Source organism: Branchiostoma floridae, chromosome 11, assembly GCF_000003815.2.
Source record: "Branchiostoma floridae strain S238N-H82 chromosome 11, Bfl_VNyyK, whole genome shotgun sequence".
NCBI classification, from domain to species: domain Eukaryota; kingdom Metazoa; phylum Chordata; class Leptocardii; order Amphioxiformes; family Branchiostomatidae; genus Branchiostoma; species Branchiostoma floridae.
This window is the reverse complement of record NC_049989.1, coordinates 19,499,845-19,515,704: the sequence shown is the minus strand read 5'-3', so window position 1 is coordinate 19,515,704 and position 15,860 is coordinate 19,499,845. Positions and strand designations below refer to the sequence as shown.

The 15,860-nt window shown below is 41.7% G+C and overlaps 2 protein-coding genes across 2 annotated transcripts; one reads left to right on the top strand and one right to left on the bottom strand.

Annotated features, from left to right (window-relative positions):
- Positions 1–2,344: 2,344 nt before the first annotated feature.
- Positions 2,345–7,319, bottom strand: LOC118426589 (cell cycle checkpoint protein RAD1-like). The gene is made up of 8 exons (XM_035836079.1): positions 7,118–7,319; positions 6,185–6,340; positions 5,452–5,546; positions 4,876–4,987; positions 4,304–4,426; positions 3,488–3,552; positions 2,878–3,022; positions 2,345–2,386 (listed from the first exon to the last, which is right to left on the bottom strand). The coding sequence occupies exons 1-8, from the start codon at positions 7,226–7,228 to the stop codon at positions 2,357–2,359; spliced, it is 837 nt and encodes a 278-aa protein (XP_035691972.1). The 5' UTR covers positions 7,229–7,319; the 3' UTR covers positions 2,345–2,356.
- Positions 7,320–8,061: 742 nt separating this feature from the next.
- Positions 8,062–14,124, top strand: LOC118425277 (hydroxysteroid 11-beta-dehydrogenase 1-like protein). The gene is made up of 7 exons (XM_035834074.1): positions 8,062–8,177; positions 9,061–9,135; positions 10,093–10,223; positions 10,598–10,709; positions 11,349–11,564; positions 12,323–12,489; positions 13,170–14,124. Exons 1-7 carry the CDS (start codon positions 8,105–8,107, stop codon positions 13,359–13,361), a joined length of 966 nt encoding a protein of 321 aa, XP_035689967.1. The 5' UTR covers positions 8,062–8,104; the 3' UTR covers positions 13,362–14,124.
- Positions 14,125–15,860: the final 1,736 nt, after the last annotated feature.

The following is a 15,860-nucleotide window of genomic DNA, read 5'->3' as shown; positions in this document are numbered from 1 at the left end:
TGTGCCCAACAAAACGTCACCGCGAAGATGATGGAGCAAGGTCCTAACAAAGGCGCCAGGTCGGGCCGGTATGAGGGGGGCTTTCTCCTCGGTGGTACAGTGATGGATATGCCGTGAAGCGGCGCGTGCGCGGCACACAGAGGGTCCATTAGACAAAGTGCGAGGCCGTATTGATTCGATTACTAGTATCTGGATGACGTACTCTTGTAACTCAAAAACTAATGCGAGTGTGCAGAAAAAGAAGAGTTTGGAAAGTGGTCAGGAAGGTTGCACAAAAGACTTAACAGAGTATGGTTATACAGAAGAACTAACCTGGGTACTAGCCTGACTAAAATCGCGCTCCTAGCGGCCGGCCCTATAGTATTGCCGCCGGGGGTCATTAACCCCAGCCAGCGAGAGATTGTGTAAACACAGGCTAACCTGGGTACCATCCTATTTTTCTACCGGGACTCCTTAAAGTCACTAATCTAAAAGGGGTAGCGAGTGTAAGGATCCAGGCTACAGAAGAACCAAGGACGTTATATCATATAACGTCCCTGGAAGAACAAAGTCTTTTTCAGAACACGGAGCAGAGCTGTCTTAATCGTAAAGTCGCAATCTCCCCATCACAACCTCTGCTTGGAGGAAATACGTCACAAGTTTGAGAGAGGCCAAAATGGCGGAAACGTCAATCTCCAAGCAGATCCTACGGTAGCATAAGGTATTATCAGAAGCTGGCAGAGGAGTGAAGCCGGCCTTGGAGTGTGTATGCTACCGGAGCCCGTCTGACTCCCTTTGACTGGCTATACTCCTTGGCCAGCTTTGATACTATCTTATGGCACCGTAGGATCTGCTTGGAGATAAGGCAACGTTACCATCCACTATTACTGCTAACAAAGTGTAGCTTAAACGTGTCATTTACTGTTAAGTCCAAAATATTATCAACACTTGAAAATGGAAAGAGGTACGATGTACCTCTTTCCATTTTCAAGATTTCCATACTTACACTATCTAAAATGTGGTGGGTGTCGAGATGACCCCTACCAACTCTGTTCCAATGTGAAACTTTACTGATGAAAACACGACATCAACAACCAGTTAATCGATACATTATGTAATCGAACACCTCCACAGCAACAGCCCACCTGTAAAGGTCATTGACCTTATTTGTTTGGAAAAGAAGACAACGAAATGTAGTGAAAACAATATATTTCTTTTCCATAAAGGTAAACATAATAAACACCTTAATGTTTCCGTATAGATGAATGATGAGAAAATGGTAGGAGTTTCAACGCCTACTCTTGTCAAATACACGTACATTTTAAAATTCATTGTCCGTGTAAAAATGCCCCCTCCCAACTTTGCTACAAAGTGCACATTTTAAAGAAAAAATTTAGCTAATTTTGCTACAAAGTCAGGGCTCAAAATACCACCTGCATATGCAGGTTAGTGCAGGTAAAATTGGTGCTGTGCAGGTATTTCTGGTGTCTACCTGCACCTAACCTGCACTGGTGAATGTACTGGGTTTTATACATAAATGTCCTATGATGCAGGTGTATATGGATTGTTATTGCACCAACTGTTTCCACCAATAAATTATAAAAGATAGCAATAGTTCCTGAACAATTTAAGTTTGATCCATAGTTCTTAAATTCAAAGTGGTGCAGGTAAAATTTGTCTGGTGCAGGTAATTTTCAATGTTACCTGCACCAGTGCAGGTATGCAGAAAAAAGTATTTCGAGCTCTGAAAGTGTACATTTTTATAAAAAGATCACTACAATATATTGATGAACACCTTTTATGTTACTACTTTGTAGATGGAGGATTGATCTTACCTATTACCAACTATCATCTATCATATTCACCAAAGATTGTTGTTAACTATGCTTATCAACTTTTATTAGGAAAATAAAGAAGCAAGCATTTTCCTCCTATAAACACATGTTTATATCAAGAATGTTATTTATTTACACTTACTTTAGTTTTTGGAACTGAAACTAAATGCTTTTATGAGTCAGGTTCCCGTTCGGTACATACATAAAAGGAATGCAGAGCTATTTACAACTATGGTGACAGGGAACAAACAAGAACAAAACTAGATGTTTTACTTCATACATACAAAAGTATCATGTATGATAGTCATTACCAAGATCTAAATTTCAGTTTAGAGAATGGTGGACAGCCACTCTAATCCTGAAGTATGGAAGTCTAGTAGTTTGGAGTCCTTTCTTTCTATCTTTTCCCCTCTACAGCAGTTTTAAAAGTGGAAACAGTGATGTTGGTCCGCTACTGCCAGGCATTGCGATCATGAGAGAGTTTCCTAAGGGTTGCAATAACCGACTTTGGTTCAATCATTTTTTTAAAGTTTTCACACAAATTATTCCTCCACATCTTCATCTGGACAGCACTGAAAAACAAACAAATAAAATCAGAGGTTGAAATAAACTACAGGATACAAAATAACTCAGGACTAGATGAAGCTTAACTATTCAATACATAATGTTTGGAACTGCATTATCTCATTGTTGTTTAACAATAGCTGTACATGTGACAGTACTTTACATTTGATACTGCAATATCACCTAGCTGCAGTGCAAAGTTAGTCTCTACCAGACTCCGGGTTGCTGGAAAAACGTAGAAATGGAACAAATAGAGGAGTAAGCCGGCCAGAGGAATATAGCCGGCTAGGGAACAGCACGCAACTTTGCAAAGTGAACTTGATCTGCTGGCAGTCATTTTTGCCTTGAAGAAGATGACAGGTAATCATTGAAACGTTGGCTCTTCAAAAACATGGGGTTATGAATTAAGTGTATGCAAGTGAGTGAGTGAGTGATTAAATGACTGAATGAGAGAGAATTAAGAAAACTGAAATACCACATAGTACTCTAAAATACTCACATAGTACTCTACAAAGGAAACTTGTCCGTCCTCGTTCCTGACCATATACTGGAGCGAGAGGAATCCTCGGTGGTCAGTTCGGATGGAGATCTTACAGGACAGAGACAGGGCCTTGACCGACGGCTTCAGGAGGGACAGCTTGTACCTACATATGATAGACAAAGATCATAAATGCCCTCTAGTGAAAGACATCAGTATTGCAGGCACAAGTCTGTGGCTGGCTGGCTGGACCACTTGTAATGACTTTCGCTAAAAAGCAGTTACTCAAGCAACTGGATATGATTTTGGAAATCAAAAATCAATTGCTTGAGTAACTGCTTTTTGGCATATCTTATTACCTGGATGTCTAACCTTCATCAATGTAATAACTTAATCATTGATAATTCATCTTTATCTGGCTGTAATTTAGAGCTCCTCTGCTGTATTTGATAGCAATTCCTTTCATTCAACAAAATGAAAAAGAATTTGTAAGTTAATAGATTACAGGCTGGCACATCTACCAGCCTATTTGTTACTGTTTCACTACACATATTGTTTTGAAAATAAACTGTTATAGTAAACTACTACAACAGGCACTACAACAACTATGTACAAGGCAAATGTCCCCTACCTGTTAGTCTGAGTCTGCTCACACTGGAAAGACTCCACCATATCTGAGTCCTTTGGGTAGTCAGCCTGTATAAAAAAACGGCAAGTACAATTTCAAATACACATTCAAGTCTCTCACAGTCCTTCTCTTAAACTTTTCATATTGATTGCTGCCTAATTTCTAATCGAAAATGTCGAGGAAAGAAGCTACTTACTAGTAAAGTAATACCATTCTCCTACACAGAGACATCTTTACCAAAGACAAACACATGTACTTTCAATCTACTTATGTCATGTCCAGACTACATATCTTCGTATTTAGGCCAATACATTTGTAATGCTCTAAAAAAGAGAGAATCTATTGTACAGTAACAGACCAACTTGTTAAACTTGCATATTACACTATGTCAATACGCCATTTATGTTCACATTTGTATACTATATTTGTATGTAGTTATAGAACTTAGACGAGTATCATTGTATTAATTGACTTGTTACTGTTGCCTTACAATTGTACCATGTACAAATGTTGTGCAATAAAGTTCATTCATTCATTCATTCAACAGCGTCAGCAAATGTGCAGCGCCCTTGTGGGCCAACAGATTTCACGTGCCTGTCTGTACAGTGCACGTGCAAGTTGGACTCAAATAAAACTGAACTGAACTGAAATTGCCTCTTGTCTGTATTCTGCTATCTCAACCGTCACCATCAGTTCCAGCTTATGATGGTGACGGTTGAGACAGCAGAGTAGACAAGAGGGAGTTTGCTGGTGCCATTGGATGTCTCTGCATAGGAGAATGGGCAATACAGCTGCTACCAGAACTTTGTTGGAACTTACATGAATGCTGCCTGCATATCCGAAGGTAGAGAGTCTGAAGTAAGGTTTGTCTGGAGACATCAAGATCTGTAGAACGTCACTGGTCATGTCCAGTTCACTCCACGCTTCTCTTAGACACTCGGACTGGAGTAGGGAAGGAGTTAGGGGTACAGTTACTGTTAGACATTGGTAGAACGTCACTGGTCATGTCCAGTTCACTCCACGCTTCTCTTAGACACTTGGACTGGAGTAGGGAAGGAGTTAGGGGTACAGTTACTGCTAGACATTGGTAGAACGTCACTGGTCATGTCCGGTTCACTCCACGCTTCTCTTAAACACTCGGACTGGTGTAAGGGAAGGAGTTAGGGGTACAGTTACTGTTAGACATTGGTAGAACGTCACTGGTCATGTCCAGTTCACTCCACGCTTCTCTTAAACACTCGGACTGGTGTAAGGGAAGGAGTTAGGGGTACAGTTGATTTAATGCATGCAGTGCATTTTGAAACAGTATTAATTGAAATATAAGCTAATAAAGTACAGAAATGGCGATAGTCAACATTGATAGGAAGTAGATATGAAAAAGAACAACCTACCTTCATGATAACTTTGTTTTCCACATTGGCGCTGGAGAAGCCGAAATCTAACATCTCATCTGGCTCCATTGTTTTGATACTGCAGTCAGTCAGTACGCCTCCCTCTTCTAACCTGATAGTAAAAGAAAATTGGGGTAAATGGAATAGTACACTTTAGCTTTAGTGACTTCTTTCTGTTACTCATGGGCCAAATAGTTCACCCCATGGGAAACAGGGAGAGGTCGAGCATACTATAGCTAAAATGGCTGGGACCCAGGCTGATAAATACTAGTATGCCTCAAAACTGTGGGTTCGTTTGGCATAACTGTGCACAGGGTGTTTGGCCAAAACCCAAAGGTCCTGGGTTTGGATCCTGTCATGCTACCGATCTTGTGCCCTTAGGACAGGCACTTAACACAACTTTCCTCACTCTACCCAGGAGTAAGAATGGGTACCTGATTTTGGTTGACCTGATTTTGGTTGGGGAGATAAAAGGTGGTAGGAGGAGAGGGATGGGATCCAGGATAAAAGGGATCAAGTCAATTTGGCCTGATTCAGTGAGAAAGAAAATGTTATCAATATGAAATCTGTACTCACAATAACTGCAGAGGAGAGCCGTATCCAGCATAGCACATCTTAAGAGCAGTGTTCATTCCTGGTGCTGAACTACTGCCAAATATGGTCAAACACTCCTGGAAACAAGCATCATCCTGGTTAGGTCATAAGTACGGTATACCAATGACATCCATGTGCCCAACAATTTTTGCACAATGTACATTACTGAAAAAAATGTCCAACAATACTGCAAAATTGTATAAAAACAGCTGCAGAATGAACAAATTTATGCCTTAAGTGGCAAAGAATGTAAGAAAAAGAATACCAATCATGATAAAACATCATTTAAGTACTAGTACTGATTTTGTTGTAAACATACACTTTGCACATTGAATACTTTATGATCTGTGTATTCATTCAGTCATAAATGTTTAACCATCCTGCCCACTTGGCTCAAGAATTAGAATATAACTCTGTCAACTATCCTCTACTTCACTCTTATTAATTTCTTGGACCTGTAAGCCCCAAATCATGTGCAGGCTTGCCAGTATAATCTGTTGATTTTCTAATCGGTCCAACATCTGGTGTACTGATTTTTTTCAGGTCCGTTTTTTCTGGACTGGTCCAAGAAAAACTGGTACAAAAAAGAAACGGTTTTGTACTGGTACCCACCCCAAGTGTCGAGCATTCCACAAAAAGAATATATGCATAGATTCAACTAATGGTTCAGATTGCGGATGATGATGCACATGACCTTGACCCTGCGTGACCTTACCAGCAGTACGGTGAGGTTGACCTTGAAGGTTGCGGAGTCCTGGCGGATGGCGTACTCCTGGAACACGCCCGCCTGGATGAAGGCGTTGGCCTGGACACACTTGGACTCTTCCACCGTCACCTTCAGCCCATTGGACGACGCAAACACTGTGGCAGTCTGGGAAATTTGTCATAAGGTCAGAGGTCATGAAGGCAGACAGTTCATATTTCCAGGGGTTAGTGCCAAGTTGATTTTATCTACTAGTATGGATGACATCTGTGTACACATACATTTTCCTCTGTTTCCCAAAATAGGTTCCACGATGCTATATAAATTACTCTCCTTGAGCAGAGGTTAGGCTCCGGCTGTTTTTTCAAACGTTTTTTTAGTCGTTTTTATCAGGCTTTCTATTTGGTCATTTTTCTTGAAGTAGGTTTTGACAAAGCAAGATATAACGTTAAAAAAAAAATAGAAAGCCCGATAAAAACGACTAAAAAAAAAACGTTAAAAAACAACCGGAGACTAACCTCTGCTTGGAAAGTACTAGTAGTAAAAATATCATTTGTTCAAGCCTTCGTGACCACTTTCGTGACCAGGTGATACCAACTTTTTGCTTGATTTTTTTGCATGTTGTTTTGTAGGTTCTCAAAGGATGTCATCCATATGATCATGTCAGTAACGTTTCTAGTATAAATACAGTATGACCCCAATATATCGTATATGTCTGGTCAAAACACAACACTATTTTTCAAGAGTTAACAAGATACTTTTCTGAATAACGTATGCCTATTGTCGTCTGTTCTTTATCAATTATAATATGTCCATTCCTTAGTTCTAATCACACAGTCATGTTCTACATTCTTGAGCTACAAGTTGCATGCACATAATATAATATTTTACACGCCGAGAAAATGCCCCCCTCCCCACTACAAGATCATCGCAACTTTTTCCTACGTCTCGAAAATGAATGGCTTTGAGAATGTTGGAGATGTTCCTGGCGTTGTCCACTTTAGCCACGAGGATGTTGTTGTCTTCGTCATCGCCCTGCTGAGTGGACAGCGACATGTTTTTATCAGTTTTCTTCAGTCAGGAACTTCCGAAATTTTGTAAAGACCCGCCATAGTGATGATGCTGGTGATGTGAGGTAGAGCTACAGCGCCGCCAAGCGATTTAGAGCTGTACTACAGCCCCTAGCGTTTTTTTCACGCCATCAAAGGAGAGAACTTGCGACTTTGAGTGGTTTGTTTGTTTGTTTATCTGTTTGTACATGAAAATATATCAAACATAGTATTTGTAGTAACCTTATATTGATGCTCTTGGTTTTGAAATTTCATACCACTGCCAATGGCTTTTGCGGCGTGTGTAACCCCAGCGACCTCAGCCATTGTTTACCAAGGCGGAGGCACCGCATCACCTATCTAATGATAGATCTGTCCAGTAAAAGAGAATGGGGATCAAAGTCCAACTCCCGGCCTACCGTCGTCAAATGATCACTACCGGCCCGGACGCTACTAGAAATTGTCCACGTGGCACGTGTCTGGGAAGGGACATCATTAAGGCAAAGATCTGGAGCCATCTTTGGGGCATGTGTAAAAAAAAAAAAAAACACAGTCATAAACACGTCAAATCGAAGCTTTCATTCCTCTTTAACATCTTTCTGCTTTGTTTTTGTGGATTTCTTGTTTTATCCTTGTACTAGTATGTAAATTTCTCAGTAATTCTGTCTAATGCATTTTCCCACTGGATCTCATAGGGCAGCAATTGAAAATTGAAGACATTAAATGGGGTCACCTATTCGTACCTTTCTGGAACCTAGTTTTCTGGCAATTAGAATTCTCATCTAGTGCTATTAGAAGACGTACCGCGCGGTGCCATATCTGCGCATGCTCTGATGTCTGCTTGTACTTTTCCTGTCCAGTTGATCAGTACATACCATTCACCATGTCCAGGCTGGTGTGGGGCAGTCTGGCGGCGGTGGTGGCTGCAGTGGGGCTCGGGGTCTCCGGAAACTACGGTAAAATTCATCATAGATTACAGTACCATTAGCTCACCAAAATTGTCTTAATCTAATGTAGTACGTCATATAGTTCAAGACTGCGTACTTTATGCCCTACTTTGATATTTTTGCTGTGACCTGTACACGTGATGATGGATATGCAACTGCCCCTTTTTTGATGACCCAAGCCCTAAAAATTAATATTGATTTTTGAACAAATCACGGTGAGGACAAACTTGGCCATTCACAGAGACAACGATACATCTCAGTATATAACAGAATGCCAAGTTATGACGCTTGGGAACAAGGGCTAAGCTTTAGACCTGACCTGCATTTCACACGTGCGGACGCAACGTTATATTTGCCCTGTTTATATTTAACCTGTAAGTCGGACCCCATTTCCCGTAGACGGCGTTCACGGAGTGCCCAGTTATGTGTACACCTTGTAATATGTAAAAAGTATGGCTTAAAAGCAAGAAAAAAACATAGGCGAAGAAAAGTCCTCTGTCTTTGAAATTCATTGCGCGTTCTGTCAACTCAAAGCGAAGTCGTACACTCTTGTTCAAATTAGGTGTTACATACATACGGGCTTACATAATTTGTGAACTAACATAAAGTGAATCATTGACGGGGTGCTCCCTCTGATAACACGTGCTAATAGCGTAGGTGGAATGCCCCATTTTATAGCGGATAGTTTTATTTCATATGGATATAAATTAAGTAACTGTTAGTATCAGTTTTATAATTTATCTAACAGAAGTTGGTTGCAATGGTTGAGAGTCCAAACGTCCTGTCATACCTGCGTAATCAATTTCTGAACTCTACTTCCTGCAAGCATTCCCTTCGAAGTCACCCCATGTTCCCACTGACCGGTGCTAAACCTTTACCGTTTGTCATTTAGCTTTGGCCAGTCTTCCAGCAGGCTTGGCAGCGGTGGGACTCGGTTTCTACTGGACCAGGGATGACTTTGATCCTGGTAAGTTTCTACTTCTTCGTCATGCATCTAGTCACTCTAGTCTTGACATATATGCGGGATATGCCTTCTGATAACTAGGACATGTTAAGGTATGGACTTAAGGTAGGGATGTAATTAAGAAAAGAAAAGACAAACATTCAAAATCTTAGGCTAGGACAACGCAAATTCAGTCCGCTGTCAGTCGCTTCATGGTTTTTGTCATCATTTGTTTAGGTAAACCTTACATTTTTGGTGCTTTGAATCAAAGATCACAGCTGTATTATGAATTAAAACAAGTGCTTTTAAAAAAGCTGGCATTTTGCCAATGTTTGCGTGCGTGAACGTTTTTTTCTAGTTATTAGAATGTCATATAAATAGAACAGAGTAACTAAACCTGATATTGGCGCATGGAGAGATTCACATATGCATGTGCCTGAATCTAGATCTAGACGCCACCTGTTAAGATTTGCGTGAACTGCAGCAAATTTCACTACACTGCCTGTTTTTGAGTGAGCTCTGTTGCGGGGCATTTTTAAGTTGTTTTTTTTAATTTTTATTTCTATTCGGCAAAAAAACGAAGCGGCGAATCCGTTAACCAAAGAAATAAATTGGTGTGGCCAAATGGATGTAAAAATTAGTATTTTAATGGTGTAAAAAAGAAAAAAAAAATCTATCTCCCCGGATTCGAACCGGGTGCATTGGTTTAGAATGCGTAAACTTTAACCACTGCGCCAGTGCGAACATGATGAAAAAATCACTGTTTTAACAGGTATAGAAATGTTTGGCATGGATTGAACAGGTCCGTTCATCACAACGGCGACTATTCTGGTCTCAGGGCATTTTGCCGCTAAGGCGGCAAAATGCAAAAAGTATCGTAAGGTCATGGTCGGTAACTACTAGTAGTGTTTAGCTGTACATGTATCAAACATAGAGTCATATGATAGCAAGTAGTGAGGACAACTTTCATCGTCTTTGCAGAGAAATTGCGAGGAGCCACAGTCGTCATCACGGGCTGCAGTACCGGTATCGGCGAAGAGGTGGCGTACCAGTACGCCCGGCTGGGAGCAAAGATCCTCATCACAGCCAGGAGGGAGAACAGGCTGAAGGAGGTGAACACGCATGCGCGACATGTACAAGTATTAATCACGATAAAGACAGCTTTCCCAGCAATGGAGTTCATGATTTGTAGAATAAGTAGGTGTATCAACTTGCAAAGTGGGTGACATAATCTGTAGGCATGACAATTTACATTAAGTGCCATTCATATCAGGAAGCTATTCTTCAAGTACTGCAGCAAATCATATTGTACTGCAGACCTTGAACAATCTAGGCTACATCTATACCTGAGAGAAGATAGCGACAGAAAGGTGGCAGAATCCCAAGATGGTGACACCTGTCGTTGTGTAGAATAGGGATAGTCTTTATGATCAAATGTTTTTTTTCTGTAAAAGTACAAAGTTTTATCAGGATAATGATTCCCCAGGTTGTAGCGAAGGCAAAGTCCCTTGGTGCTCAGGAGGCGCACTACGTGGCCGGGGACATGGGGAAGGCGGAGGACTGTGAGAGAACCATTCAAACAGCCAAGGAGAAATTCGATAAGAAAACTGTTGTTTTTACATTCGCCAGAAGGTAATCTTTTCTGTTCTGCTATGGCGAAGTGTCTGTGAAAGTCAGCAGCTTGGCTGTGGATGGATGCCGGTAGCAAATACTATCAGTATTGGAATAGGACAGTCAGTACCTAAACAGTTACTGACAGTTGCATTTCAGACTAGTTATCCATGATGGTGCTGCATTCTTGGAACTAGGGCGACTGACCCAAAGATTCCCCAAAGACTGTAATCAAGATGGCACCAGAAACGAGTAACAGCTGAATCCCAAAATAGCGGTACCTGACAATGCCTATTGCCTAATCTTCAGGCAGATTTACCAGTGGCATAAGATAGTATCAAAGCTGGCTATGGAGTACAGCTGGTCAAAGGGAGTCATCAGCCACTGGGAATCTGCCCTCAGTCGGCTTGAAGAAAGGCTATCAACACCGGTAGCCAAACACACTCCTAGGCCGGCTTCACTCCTCTGGCAGCTTTTGAATACTATCTTATGCTACTGTCGGATCTGCTTGGAGATTAGCAATGCCGACGGATTCAAAACAGGTTTCGCCATCGCGAACCTGTAATACTTCCTGAAAAGAAAAAAAATGACACTTGGTAACCAATTGAAGAACTTTTCGATTTCAGGGCGTCTTGACTACCTGATCCTGAACCACGGAGGGTCGAACGTCAAGAGCATCCACGAAGATTTCGCGGAGAAGTCTTGGGACGAGGATCCCAACATGGAATTCTTGGAAGACGTCATGAAGATCAACTTCATTGGTTACGTCCGGCTGGCGACGCTGGCCCTGCCTCTTCTGAAGGAGAGCAAGGGGAGTATCGTGGTCGTGACGGGACCTGTAGGTAAGACTTGATGATTTAGTCCATTTATTTAGTACAGATTTTTTAAAGGTATAAAAACTTGTTATTGTAAACAAAAACGGTGCTAATTATATTCTATATTCGTTTTCTGACAGACAAGGACAATGTGGTAGTGCACTCAAGTTTAGTAACTTAATTTAACATTGCCACATAAAAGTACAGACAGAAGGTCAAAGTACCTCCCCGACCGAAGTCATGATCAGGTACCCATTTTTATACCTAGGCGAAGTGAGGAAGGTCGTGTTAAGTGCCTTTCCCAAGGGCACAACGTCGGGGGCACGGCGCGGCGGGTATCGAACTTGGGACTCTAGGTTCGGAACCCAACACTACCAGTTACGCCACACACGACGCCGCAAATTGTATTCTCTGTGAAGTAAAAAGTGAAACCAATCCAATGTAAACACCACATTAACTATCTATGACTATATATGTAAATACTTAACGTTTGGGTCCGCATCTATATCTGTAAGCAGCGACACCTATGTTGCAGTGCAATCTGAACCAGACAGACTTGCCTTTGGGAAGGTGACAGACGGTCACCGAAACGTTGGTTCTATGTTATGTCATTCTCCTACAGCAGGGATGAATCTGTCGTAGAAACTCATTGACTTGACCAGCCAGTAGGAGCATATAACGACGGTTGTCCCTCTACGTAGGAGAATGTTCTGTGCTAAAAATGTTGTTATTCAGTGACATATACCAATCGGATGTAACTATTGACGGATGAACTCCACCTACAGGAAAGGTCCCGGTGCCCAACATGCACTGGGAGGCGGCTCTGAAGTTCGGTGTGGACGGGTTCTTCAGCTGCCTCCGTCTGGAGTTACTGAGAGCCGGGCACGACGTCTCCGTCACTCTGGCCATCATGGGCTTCACCAAGACACCGGCGGTCATTGAGAGACTGCAGGTACGATAATGTCGCAACAGAAATATGCTATGGTAGAAAAATGGCAGAAATGCAATGAATTATGATGATGGAACATTAGCATGCTGAATATCATTAATTTTTCTCTGGTAAGGAAATGAAAGGAAACTTTAAGGAAAGGAATTTCGATCCAGTTTGGCTCACTAAAGAGCTATTCTCCCTCTGGTTGTGACAGAGGAGAACCCATGGCATGTGCAGTATTTACAGGTTCATTGTACTTTCATAACGTCCCGTCCTAATACCCCTGTAACATTGCGTGAAAATCGCTCAAACGATTAGCCACACCTTGTGGCCTTAACCATAGAAATCGCCATAGGCCCCAAACTGTGCCTCAGTATCGAGGCCATACTTGGTACCGCCATGTACATGTCCAGATGTGATTTGTTTATGTCTCAGGGGCTTTTGATTTTGAACATGTAACCCAAAATACATCACAATTTTCATGAGTTTAAACCGTGGCATACTAGTATTTTCTAATCTCCAAGCAGATCCTACGGTGCCACGGATAGTGTCAAATCTGACAAAGGAGTATAGCCGGCCTAGGGGAGTCAAACGGGCACCGATAGCATACTTACTCCTAGACCGGCTTCACTCCTCTGACAGGTTTTGATCTTATGTTACTGAAAGATCTGCTTGGAGATTAGTATTTTCATGTCTTCCAGAAAACGGAGAAAGGACGGAAGAGACTGAAGAGAGCCACGCCCATTGACCAGACGGCTCGGGCCATCATCCGCGGCGGGGCGACCCGAGCGCGAGAGATCTATTACCCAGCATCCTTCTGCTGGACCGTGGTCACCATCGGCGCCATCTTCCCCTCTCTCCTCGACAAGATGTTCGTCAGGATGAAAATGTGAAGTTTAGCACGAAATTATACATAGAACATAACATTATGGATAAACTAAATTTTAACTTACCAACACTGAAATCATCCCGGGCCCCAATCAATTTCAGTGTTGGTTAATTAGTTTAGTTTAGCCACATTGGCAAGTGACTGGCTGCTTGCCTACTCATCCATCGACATCGACAGGAGAATCCATCATTTTGGCCATAGTGAAAAAAATGTGAATCTTTATCGATGATGATGATTCCAAGGTGAATCAGTCTTGACAGCATGTGTTGTCACCCTCTTGTCACTCACAGCACTTTTTCTTCACCCAGCACAAACGCAACCGTGCTTTAAAGCTGTTCACTGGCTCTGGTAATACTGCTTCCGATGGTGAGACTGTAGATTTGGCCAGCGGCACAGCTAGCTTAAACCAATAACCTCTAGTTGTCAGGTGTTTTCCCTCTGCAGAGAAGCTATCTACATGCGAGTGGAGACTGTTGCTCTTCATATTCCGTTCCATTTCCTTTCATTTCGCACTTTCTGTACACCCGGCTATTGGGTACCCACCTACCCGTAGAAAATTAGATAATCTGAAAACGGTCTTGATTAATCCAGCGTCCTAATATTTGAAGTGCGTTCAATAAGTAATTTTCTTTCATTAAATACTTCTTGCTTTAAGTCAGTCCAAACTAGTCTTAGTTTTAAATAGCGCAAACTATTAGCGGTAGCCAATTTAGCAGTAGGCACTAGTACTGTGGAAGAGAAACCTCTGTAGCATTGAATTAATGAATTAAAAACAGTAGTGTTTTTAACTAAACCTTTTCACTATTACTACTTATTTTTAGATTTGATGTTGTTTATCTGCTATAGTGGATGAATACTAGAATGTCGTAACACGAAAATTGTCTTCGGTGGTCAAATGGATTTCTAGTCTTTGTTGTGGATTTTTCTATCACTGTAATAGAAAACTTATGTTGATGGATGTGCTGCCCCTACGGCCGGTGAGGCTATGGGACCGGTGAGGTGAGGTAAGGAGAGTAATAGAAAACGGTACTTCTCCTACTCTAATGTTTCATGATAACAATATCATGATTATATAGATGTGTCCGTTAATGGAATTATATGAATAATTGCAATACATTCCTCTGTGAAAGGTTTTGCCGAATAGAAATGTGGTTCAAACAAGCTTTCAATCCATGTTGCTCTTTTCTTCTCGGACATAAACCAGTCTTAGACTCCGTTGCAGTCTTCGAACGGGGCTGGTTTTATTGTTAGTAATGGTGGTTTTCAATGTGGCTGGGTTCTCTTGTGCCGGGAAAGGGAGTTTGCCGAGGAAGGGAGTTTGCTGTGCAAGGTAGTTTGCCATGATAGCGATTCTGCCCCGTCCCGAAAAATCACTATCACGGCAAACTCCCTTTCCTGGCACAAGAGAACCAAGCCCACGTTAAAAATCGCGACCCCCCCCCCCCCCCCACCCCACCATTATCACCAATAAAGCCAGCCCCGTTCGAAGACTGCGACGGAGTGTAGTATACAGCCTGCATCAAGACATCCCATCAAGCTCATATTCCTGAATGCAGAAATGTACCTTAGTTTTGTTCCACTGCTTCTACGGCTTCCCTAACGATCAGTGTAACTATGATGCTGCACTAAAACACTATTTAAAACAACATATGAACAAACATATTAGTATTGACAAGCAGGCTTCCGGGGAAATAGATTAACGGATTTGAGAATAAGATGCATTCACCAGGAGAGGCATGTACAAATAAATCCTTAAGAAACAATCAATTGAAATAACAGTATCAATATGATATATAGAATATACGTGAGTATGAATTGATGCTGCATTATATTACTTAATTGCACAGCAATAACTATAACCGTGACTGTAAAATCACAACCACAGCCTGCCCAGAACACGAGATATCAAAAGTCCCGCTGCAGTTCATAAGAATGTCTGTAGGGGATCTGTTATCGAACTTGATTTCCATTTTCTCAACTCCCATTCATATTGGCAGACTTAAATATCAATTAGAAAACGTTTTCAGCCAACTTTTTGGCGTCTTTTTACTTTTATTTGTATTTTTCATGTTACCTTATTGAATAAAAAAGGTGGCTCTAGCATAATCCGTTCATGCGTTATTCGACATGAAAGTTGGCGTAGGCCTCAAAAGCTAGTCTCTACCAGACCTAGTAGGAGACCTAATAGGGGACTATGGCTAAGGAGTGTTGGCCTGGTCTTAGGTCGCAAACTGTACTCTTCTGCCATCTAACTCCCTGGTGTGTTTTCTGTCTTTTGGGGCCAATTTCTAGTATTTTCCAGCGAACTGGTAGAGGCTACTCAAAAGCCACCCCCTTCTCCGCCCCTTTTGAAACGGCCGTTTCATCTGTAGACTGGTAACGGAACAAATATAAAACGTCACTAGTCAGGTAATCAGAGAACTCATCTGTAAAACGTCATGTTTACAGTTATCTACCTAGATTGGTCTGGAGGTGGAGGCGTGAACTGTGACATTAACGTTAG